Source organism: Diuraphis noxia, unplaced genomic scaffold, assembly GCF_037042655.1.
Source record: "Diuraphis noxia isolate RWA-SAM2 unplaced genomic scaffold, SU_Dnox_SAM2 contig0002, whole genome shotgun sequence".
NCBI lineage: Eukaryota > Metazoa > Arthropoda > Insecta > Hemiptera > Aphididae > Diuraphis > Diuraphis noxia.
This window is the reverse complement of record NW_028301712.1, coordinates 41649396-41660985: the sequence shown is the minus strand read 5'-3', so window position 1 is coordinate 41660985 and position 11590 is coordinate 41649396. Positions and strand designations below refer to the sequence as shown.

Genomic DNA, 11590 nt, shown 5'->3' with positions numbered 1-11590 from the left:
ATTTATTAAATTCAAAATGTACTATTGTACTATTATTATGAAGTTAAAAATGAATAAATTGTTCAACTTTTAAAGCTTATAGGATTGAACATTTAAAAACATGTAAACAGATTGTGTAAAGGTTACATTTAAATAATTAATTCTGTAACCTAATAATTTAAAAAAAATATATTAATTAAAAATATTAATAGATATTTTAAATTTTAACGTAGCTAGGTATATTATTATACTTTAAACCCTGTATGAAATTTTCAAATGCAATTTAAAAAAAAAGTTATGTTAGTCATTTATTTATCCATTACGTTATTCAAATTTTGTTCCTGCTGTTGTATGATGAACTCATCTATTTCTACCCCTTCATAAGACCCAAAACTGCGGATCACCCTTCCTCATTTTTCTAGACTATTTCCACCTATTACTATTATTTTAGATTATAAAATGATCTATATGGTTTTGCCCCAAGACTTATACGGTTTTATTACACATATAGGGCACAACCGTATACTATATTAATTAAGTACCTACCTACTTTCAATATTAAGATTTTTTAGGTTCATGTTAAGATGCTTAAAAAATGCTTAAATATTATTGAAGCTGATAACATTTTTAGCATAGTTACGCAATCCATTTTCAAATTTTTCAAATGTTTTATATTCCGCAGTACTTAAAAGTAAAAAATTCGGTTATACCCACCTGCATGTACCTATAGGCTATAAGTGTTGACCATCTCGGCCAAGCTTGAAAAGCCTGATGAATTACTTTATAGTTTGTTCAATAATATAAAGAGCATGAGAGCTGAACTGGAAAGGTTGGCGGTGCAAAAAGCTAGAACAGCCCAGAACGAGGCACGAGGCAGGCGGAAAAGAAAAACATCCACATGTGTGTTGGGCGCGGTGGCGCGCGTGATTTAAGTTGTAGCAATTTGATGTAGGTATAGTAATAAGATTCGAAATATATAATGTATAGCCAATGGGTGTTATATTTACTCTATAATGGTATGTATTTACCAATATATAAATATATAATATATACATATATATATATATCTTGTTAGTTGTTAGTCGTTTCAATGTTAATGTCGTAACGTTTGGTTCAAGGTTACGATCGTGCAAGTTTGTACCTGGGTGGAGTACTCGCAAGTGCAACCCCCTTCCCTGCAATCGGCGCCCGGAACCACGTAAGTATAAAACACTGTGCTTCGAGTAGCAGCACCATTAAATCATCTGCAGCAGACGGTCCAGGCTAACTGTGCGATACCAAATAAATTTCTTACGTTTTTGCTCGAGCAATCTCACCACACACCAGAAACATGAAGGTAAGCGTTTTCTGATTTTGTTATAATATTTCAATACTATATGGACTATATGAAAAGGTTTTTTTCTTAATGGTTTAACGTTTCGAACGCGATAGAATTCACAAAATTATATTACATAGGCACCTTTATTTATATTTAGTACCGCAATAGTTTGCTTTCTTCGTATAAATTATAGCTGACTTAAAAAAGTCGTTACATTGTCTTGGGAGTATTATAATTTATAATTACTTTAAACTGTGCACACATGCAGAAAAGGGGTGAGGGTCGAAGCATATATCTGCACATAATAATAATTTTTCATTCGCAAAACATATTGGGCTCAAATGCTATTGTTCATCATCCTCATATTTACACCTATACTATATGAATTATGAATATCAATTTATTTCTGTTATAAATATTTTAATAAATAACTATCGACTGTATAATAATATGGTATTTGGTGTCCACAGGTTATTATGGTAACGCTGTTGTTGGCCGCAGTCGCCCTGTCCGCCGCCGAAGCCGGAGCAATCAACTACTACCACCCAGCCCCCGCATTAGTACCGGCACCCGCCTACTACACCGCCCCGGCACCAGCTTTGGTCAGAACCCCGAGCCTGGACAGCGCCGTGGTGCACTCTGAACGCGTCGGAGGCAACTTCGCGTACAGCTCCGTCGAGGGACACGCGTACACCGCCCTCTCGCCAGTCGTCCAGCCTGCACCAGTGGCCATTGCCTACAAGGCCCAGCCGCTCGTCGCCCCGTTACCCGTCGTCCACGCCGCCGCGTACCCGGCCGTCTACGCTCCGGCCAAGTCGTTCTTCTACGCTCACTAACCTGTACCATCGACAATGACAACGACGACAAGGCCCACGCTCAGTGTTTGATCAAGTTTCCATTTTTCTCCCCATCATGAAAACTCTGACGCGGCGGCGTACTGTCCGCTATCGTCACACTATTTTATAATAATTATTATTGTTTTGTGATTATAATGTATAGATATACGCAATAGAAATGCGTCGGAACATCCACCTCATCTATATAAAATAATATATTTACGAGTGAATTGACGTTTACTTTCCCTCCTCCAATTACCTAATGAACGTACGCGGTGCGTTTCATAGTATTGTACCTACTTTTTTTTCAATATTTCCGAATAAAAATATTTCTGATTTGAAAAAAAAAAATACAAATCTGTTGTTTTACATTTTTTATTCACGTCTTACCAGACCTGTGTACTATATACCAAAATAATATATATTATTATTACCAATATTTATGTATAAAAATATGTACCCTTTAATAAAATAATTATAACTGTCGTACATAATTCATAAATAATCTATAAAATTGTTTTAGCTTTAATAATTAGAACTAATTATTTGTAAGTATTGATAATTATATAATTTAAATTTAAATAATGAAAATGTGAATGAAATATGAATTATAAATATAGGTAAATATTATGTAATAGAGATGGACACATATACATTCTGAGTATTAAGAATTATTTAAAATAAATTCTGAAAGTAGATTTCAAGATATTATTTGAATTCTGTAGGATTTTAATGTATTACCATATTATATAAAGATAACTATATATTTTATTTTTTTATTTTTCATTTTTTTTTATTTTCAAAAACAATCTGTACAACCAGCACATTTAGTAATTTTGATATAGAATATATACATAATTTTTTTTTTTAAAACAACAACTTTTAAGGAAGTCACCCATTGGTAACACCTAAGAACTTATAGTTGGATTTAGATCACACTTAAGGAGATCTCGATTCCAATTTCGTTTGAGCCTTCGAGGGGGGTTGCCTGGGATATGCAGTGAAGCCATATCTTTAATGAGAGGATTAGTACTGGAGTTGAGTTGAGAGTGGAAACGGTGGTAGTGAATTTTGGCGTAGTCATTGACATTAGTTACTTTGAGGTCGTTGTGAAGTGACAGGTTTGTCATGTACCATGGAGCACCAACATTTTATTTAAAACAAAAAAAGTTGTGCCTACACATTGGTACACGCTAATGTCGTGAAACTTCGTAGGTTATAAAAATACAATTATCACATATCATGGTCAAATATTAAGTTTGTACTGGAAAAATATAAAAACAAAATTTCGAATTAAAATTAATTTATTATTATTACACAAATATAAGACAAATGGACTATTATACTTATTACCGTATATCGCAGTATAATAATAATATGATATAGGAACAATTTGTTTTAAGTTGCAAGGAGCAGATCAAAATTCAAGATTCATCAATCAAAAGACTTATATAAGCCACCGATTCTACTATAGTACTATTATACGTACATATAAAAGCCTAATGGGGGTGTAATGGCCGGGTGGATTTAGGCGTCGGTTATGACGCGCACCGTCACCGTTTCGAATCCCGGTTATGGGCGGCATCGCTTTCCGGGCAGTTCACGCTGTCCGGAGAGAGCCCCCCCCCCACAGACATGGCAGGAACCAACGGATGTCCACTAGAAATTCTGCAAAAAAATTATACACGTGTACCAAAAACCTACCCAACTTAAAACCCTACAGTACCCTCCCTACACCCAATGGACTATGTTGCCGCGCGGGTTAACTAAATAAAAAAAAATATAGGACATAATATATTAGAATATATTTCATAATTATATACATATATACAGGGCCGGATTTAAAGTTGTGGGGGCCCCAGGGCCCACATAACATTGAAATATAAGAATTTTACATGCTTTAAAACTTAAACTTTAAAATTATATTACTGATGGGTTATTCCCTCATCAAACTACTAATTTCTTATCTAAAATAGATAATTTTTTTGCAAATTACTAAAAAAATTAAGAAAAAAAAAGGTAATAATTTTGTGGGGCCCCCCTAAATTTAGCCCTGTATAATATATAGATAGATATATTACTAACAGATCGGACAGACGTTGTCCTGCATGATATTTTAAGCGATTAGGATATTAAACAAAGTATGAAATGAAAGACAAATAATATAATAATTTCATTATTCTTTATTTTGAAATAACTTCAATTTTTCTAAAAACAATTCGTTAAATAATAATAATTTAATAACATATCTAGTTATAAAACTTGTATACTCTTAAAGTTTACCCAATTATTTATTAGTTATTTGCTCGATGACTTATGGTTATCATCTATTCACAACTTATATAAATAAAATTATATTTTGTAATATTTGTTTTATTTTTCTTAAGACAATATTTCATGTCAATTTATTTTATATATGTATAAATTTCATTTATATTTATATTATCTGAATGTATTAAATGTACTTAAAAATGTATACTAGTCATATGAAGGTTTTTGCTGTTGAAAATTATTTATAATAAGCATGTTATGTTATCAAAGTACATTACCTAAAGTTTTTTAATAAACCACTATACATTGCTTTTATTTTAAGCATATACCTTCAAACCAAAAGAATAACCTTAAATAATCGTTTACGTATGCTTAGACCTCTTTTAACTAAAAATAAGTACTCCACTCTAAATACCAAACTTACAATCTACAAAGCGCTTCTTAAACCAATCTGGACGTATGGACTACAACTATGGGGTTCAGCAAAAATATCTAACACTAATAGAATTAAAACGTTCCAAAATATATCACTTCGACGATTATCCAATGCTCCACCCTATATTTCTAACTATACTCTGCATAACGATCTCCATGTGAGAACAATAGTTGAGGAAGCACGCATTTTTTACACTCGTTTCCACAAACGACTCCATTCACACCCCAACCCTCTCATAAACGATCTTTTTATCCTTACATTACCTGGAAATCCAAACCGCAGACTAAAAAGAAAGTGGTGCCGCGACCTATTACAAAACTTTAATGTCTAACGTCTGTCAAAAAAAAAAAAAAAAATATATATAAATTATGTAATTATAGTAAAAATTAATTAAAATAATTAATCAATTAGTCAAGAGTCACTAATGGGTGGCTGCTTAAATCACGCCTGTCACGTATCATGTACTATTATCATATAAGCTTATTGTGCAAACTGTACAGATTGTTTATTTCAAATAAAAATAAAAAAAAAAAATTTTAAGCATACACATTTTATTTATTCATAATAAAACAAATAATACTATATATTTATAATATTATGTAGGTAGTACATAATATTGGGTACCTATTTCTATTTTTTTTTTTTATAAATTTATCATAACTACTTTTACAAATATTTTTTTGTTTTTTTTCGCCAAATTAGTTTATATTATTGTGCGTATAGTTATAAGCAGTTATAAGTCCCTGTTCGACTGTCTACTGTATCCAAACATACTCATTAGAATAGACTAAAAATGGGTATTGCCTAATATATTGAACACCTGGATCAATATCCAACTTTCAATTATTGTATAGAAAATCATATAGTTTTGCCTAACTCTTGTATTTTAAGGAGTTCTTCGATTAAAATTCAAAAGAGCATTTTTATTTATTACATATGAATACTCGGAACTCATATGCGTTCATCTCTATTATATAATATTCATAATTATTAACGAACAGTATCTAGGTATACTTGTTCATAATTTCATTGTGCATTGCCTATATTCAATATACACAGAGGTGTATCCAAAGAGAGGGGTCTGGCCCTCCAACATTGGTTGACAAAATGTAAAATTTTTAAGAAGAAAATCACTGATTCTATAATATGGTTGACAAACAGAATGTGGCGGTACATACAATGGTCACCACTACGATATTCCCTCTTAATCAGTCTCCTTTGTCATCATAAACTCATACTTTCTACGTGTTAAAAAATATGGATCAAACCTTTGAAAAATACGGTATTGATGAGTTGCGGCCCGGGCTTATGATAGGTACGTACGAATTGCGGCCATAAATAATGTATATTATATTACATATATCATGTATAGTATATAAACATCACAATATAAATGTATTAATATTGCATATTTTCCAGTACCTATTATCATATACTATAATATTTGTCGTTTCAAGGATATAATATGATAATGTTAAAAAAAATATAAGAGCATTCATATATTATCTATTCGATTATCATAGCACAGTGCTACGATGTTAAAATCAAACAAGGCATACGGCAGATAATACAATAAAACTATCTAAATTATCTTTATCATATATTACATACAGATATAAAATCTCATACGTATCAAACATAATATTTTCGTTTATATCGTGTATCAAATACCGCAATAATGATAATTACTAGGACCGCTACTCGCTCACAGCCCTCCTGGATATACCCATATAGTTTAGGTAAATTCCTTTTTTCCATATTTAAATTACATTATTAATGACATATAAATAGTAGTAGTAGTTGTTAAAACTGAAACCGTGGTTAACAATTTATGAATCGTGTATGATAATTAATATTACTTGATATTAAAGGAAACTAAGATCTTAGTTCGTGATTAAAGGGTACATATTTTTATTCATAAATATTGATAATAATACTATATATTATTTTTGTATATAATACCCAGGTCTGGCGGTAAGACGTGAATAAAAAATGTAAAACAACAGATTTGTATTTTTTTTTTCAAATCAGAAATATTTTTATTCGTAAATATTGAAAAAAAAGTAGGTACAATACTATGAAACGCACCGCGTACGTTCATTAGGTAATTGGAGGAGGGAAAGTAAACGTCAATTCACTCGTAAATATATTTTATATAGATGAGGTGGATGTTCCGACGCATTTCTATTGCGTATATCTATCTATACATTATAATCACAAAACAATAATAATTATTATAAAATAGTGTGACGATAGCGGACAGTACGCCGCCGCGTCAGAGTTTTCATGATGGGGAGAAAAATGGAAACTTGATCAAACACTGAGCGTGGGCCTTGTCGTCGTTGTCATTGTCGATGGTGCAGGTTAGTGAGCGTAGAAGAACGACTTGGCCGGAGCGTAGACGGCCGGGTACGCGGCGGCGTGGACGACGGGTAACGGGGCGACGAGCGGCTGGGCCTTGTAGGCAATGGCCACTGGTGCAGGCTGGACGACTGGCGAGAGGGCGGTGTACGCGTGTCCCTCGACGGAGCTGTACGCGAAGTTGCCTCCGACGCGTTCAGAGTGCACCACGGCGCTGTCCAGGCTCGGGGTTCTGACCAAAGCTGGTGCCGGGGCGGTGTAGTAGGCGGGTGCCGGTACTAATGCGGGGGCTGGGTGGTAGTAGTTGATTGCTCCGGCTTCGGCGGCGGACAGGGCGACTGCGGCCAACAACAGCGTTACCATAATAACCTGTGGACACCGAATACCATATTATTATACAGTCGATAGTTATTTATTAAAATATTGATAACAGAAATAAATTGATATTCATAATTCATATAGTATAGGTGTAAATATGAGGATGATGAACAATAGCATTTGAGCCCAATATGTTTTGCGAATGAAAAATTATTGTTATGTGCAGATATATGCTTCGACCCTCACCCCTTTTCTGCATGTGTGCACAGTTTAAAGTAATTATAAATTATAATACTCCCAAGACAATGTAACGACTTTTTTAAGTCAGCTATAATTTATACGAAGAAAGCAAACTATTGCGGTACTAAATATAAATAAAGGTGCCTATGTAATATAATTTTGTGAATTCTATCGCGTTCGAAACGTTAAACCATTAAAAAAAAAACCTTTTCATATAGTCCATATAGTATTGAAATATTATAACAAAATCAGAAAACGCTTACCTTCATGTTTCTGGTGTGTGGTGAGATTGCTCGAGCAAAAACGTAAGAAATTTATTTGGTATCGCACAGTTAGCCTGGACCGTCTGCTGCAGATGATTTGATAGTGCTGCTACTCAGAGCCTAGTCTTTTATATTAACATGGCTCCGGTACCGAGTGATGGGGAAGGGGTTGCACTCGCGGGTACTCCACCCATGTACGGTCGTGACCTTGTACCAAACGTTACGACATTAACATTGAAATTTGAAATGAGATACATATAAATATTATAAATAATATATATATATATATACTGTAGTCTGTAATAGAGTAAATAATACACCCATTGGCCATTCATTACATATTTTGTACCTTATTAGTTATTAGTATAGGTATGTTCAGTTGATACAGTTTAAACGACGTCACCACAACATAACCCCGGAACGGCGGAACACACATAATTTGAATCCGCTCATGGCGCAAATACGCGACTGTGGGCGTTTTTCTTATCCGTTCTAATCATTAGATGGTCAACAAAATAAACTAGTTTAAATTCTAATTTTTTTGTTTTGATATAAAAGTAATTAATTGCGTTTGGATGGGTTTTCTTTCGGACAATATAAGCATTAATATACGTATTAGAGCATACAGTACTAATATGTCAAGAAATAAGACAATCGTCGACATTTTATTTTTACAATGGTTCAAAGTTTCAAACATCGCCGTGGCGTACCAACCCTCCAAGTTAATTAAAAATGGTAAATATTCATCAAAATTTGGAAATCTCAACAGACGCATGCAGTACGACGAATTAATATTTAGTTTAAATTTAATAGGTGTGTTTTTAGACCATAAAATATATCATGTTTTAAAAATTTTACTGTGCATGTCTTTAAATATAAAAAGAATACAATTGTATAAACTTTATTTTTATGTATGTATAAAAATATGGTAACCCCCCCCCCCCCCAATTAAGGAATTCTGCATACGCCACTGAAACAGTGAATAAGTCATGTGCAATAATACATTTGTTAACATTGTTAAATTAGACACGTTCATATTTTCCATAACTGTTAACTACATGCCTCTTAATACGTATATTTATTATAATATATTACTTGTAGGTACTATCGAGCTTTCATCACGCACCCTTCAAATTCACCGTTGAATATGGCTGCTTTAATAATATATCGTTGGACTATAATATGACGATAAAAAAATGCGATACCATAATTTCCAAATTTATGAAACCGTAAATAATGTAACTTCCTAAAAGAATAATAAAAACATTAAAATGGTTCAATGTGGACATATTAAAAATGACACCATCAATATTATAGTAGGTATATTTATTAATTCATTATACTTTTATATTATTATTATTATCATACATTAATTGTATACCTACCTATGATATTTCATTATCTTTATTCTGTATTATGATCGACGCTACATAAATATACAGAAAATAATTAACAATTATGTCAATAATGTACACATTGTTACATTAGACCCACAAGACTAGTTAATTTGATCAACATGTCAACATTGGTTTACTTTAACGATGTTTAACCACTTTTGTTTTTTGATCATATATCGATGATTTTTATATATAGCCGTACAGGTAAGGTACTATTATAAATTATAATTGCCCAGCACTGGTATATATATATACTGAAAAATGATAATTATTAACATATAACAAGAACAAGCGCCTAATCATGTTCATCGATTTAAATAAAGACTCAAAAACATATGATTTTATTAAAAATACATTATTTAGAAATCATAGATGTATACTGTTTAGTACCTTAATCCATTACTCCGAGGATCGGAAACATGTGTCTCGCTTATGGCTGTAGCAATTGAATGTTGCCCGCAAGTAAAATTTATAATTTGTAAACAATAAAATTATAATGTTTAAAAAATATTAACTGGAATTGTAATGATTAGAAACGGCGAATTAAAACGTTGTTTATTTTGTATATGTATCTACCTTGTTAATTAATATACCCAACAGTTATGAACTAACTAAATTTTATAGTATGCATTTTTGTTCAAAACGAAACAAGGACACAAGGTGACAAGTTATATTCAAATTATGGCTTGTGAAAAAGGTATATTTATTTTTTGGCCCATGACGTCATGGCCGACCCCTTTATTACACTATTATAACATGCCAGAATATAATAATAATAAAGAGATGAATAATTCAGGAAAGTTGATTTTATTTTTTTATCGTGTTTAATGGGAGAATTTTGCAGTTTTAGAGTAACTGAAAAAAAAAGATTTCTCGTTATTAATGATACTAATTTAAGGTTTAACTTCCTACTTAAGGCTATTTTATTCTATATACCTAAGTTGTTATTTGTTAAGGTTCTTATGTGAAGTTATAGGTATAACTATTGTATATTTGTATGTGTATATAAAGTAAGTATACTTACTATATATAATACCATATTATCAACTACCTAAATTAGATATTTATCACATTGTGTATTTCAATATGTATTGGAATTTTTTTTGCTTGCCTATTTTTCAAGTTGGATGAACTACATATATGTACCAAATAAATCCAAAAACCTTGATAACTAATATCCTATATAGAATTTTTTAATTTAAAAATATTTATGGTTTTTGTCTTCAAAAATTAAGTTCAATTACTGCAGCTTATATGGTATAATATAAAACTGTCAATCAATAAAAAATATAATACAATATTAAGGTAATTAGAGTAATAACAACGGTCTACAACATTCTACAAGAAGGATATATTTCTCAAGAAAAGACCATCGACAATGAGTACATATTTTTTTAAACTTCAATCGTATAATTTTTTATTATTAGAAATAACGAGTTTTTTTACATTTTTCACATAGCCTAGTCTGACAATGTGTATCAGTATTCTACAATAAGATTGAATTGTTGTAGTTTATGTGTCTGTGTCTACGTACCTACTTAAAATAACAGGATTACATGTTTACAGCAATATATACGATATTCCAGATGATGCGTTACAATTGTAAAATAAATCATAATAATAAGCAATAATTATTGTATGGAGATCGTTATACTCCATTATTAAAGAATAGTTTAATGGATTGATCGTATTTTCTATAGGTACCTACCTAACTATAATATATATTATTCAATTTCATAGAATAAATTGGTTTTTGGATATTTTGAAGCTTTAACTGTTTGTTAAACCATCGAACATTTTATGTACCTAATATTAAAAGAGTCATTCATCTTTTTGGGGTATAGACCATTTAAAAAAAAATCATATCTAAGATATCAGAGGATAAATTATTGTTGTATTATTATTTTGAAATTGAACACCAATATTTTATATAGTATTATTAGAAAAAAAATATCATAAAAAAATTTCAAGAATTTTAGTTATACAAAAATAGCTATAATGTTGTATTATTTCAGTATACCTACTGCAAAGCACAAATTTATTTATTTATGTTTCAGTTACCATATTAGTTGGGATTAGTACGTTTAAAAAATAGAGATTTTTCAAACACATTTACAACAAACACAAAAAATTCTATAGATAACTTAGGGTTTTAATGAGCTCAATAATAA

General features: G+C 31.3%; 2 protein-coding genes across 2 annotated transcripts; one reads left to right on the top strand and one right to left on the bottom strand.

The window, feature by feature from the left end:
* The first annotated feature begins 1166 nt into the window (after positions 1-1166).
* LOC149058466 (uncharacterized) lies at positions 1167-2490 on the top strand. Its single transcript, XM_089218789.1, has 2 exons — positions 1167-1315; positions 1768-2490. The coding sequence occupies exons 1-2, from the start codon at positions 1310-1312 to the stop codon at positions 2131-2133; spliced, it is 372 nt and encodes a 123-aa protein (XP_089074915.1). The 5' UTR covers positions 1167-1309; the 3' UTR covers positions 2134-2490.
* A 4357-nt stretch (positions 2491-6847) lies between these two features.
* Positions 6848-8156, bottom strand: LOC149058465 (uncharacterized). Its single transcript, XM_089221024.1, has 2 exons — positions 8023-8156; positions 6848-7570 (listed from the first exon to the last, which is right to left on the bottom strand). The coding sequence occupies exons 1-2, from the start codon at positions 8026-8028 to the stop codon at positions 7205-7207; spliced, it is 372 nt and encodes a 123-aa protein (XP_089077150.1). The 5' UTR covers positions 8029-8156; the 3' UTR covers positions 6848-7204.
* Between the last annotated feature and the right edge of the window lie 3434 nt (positions 8157-11590).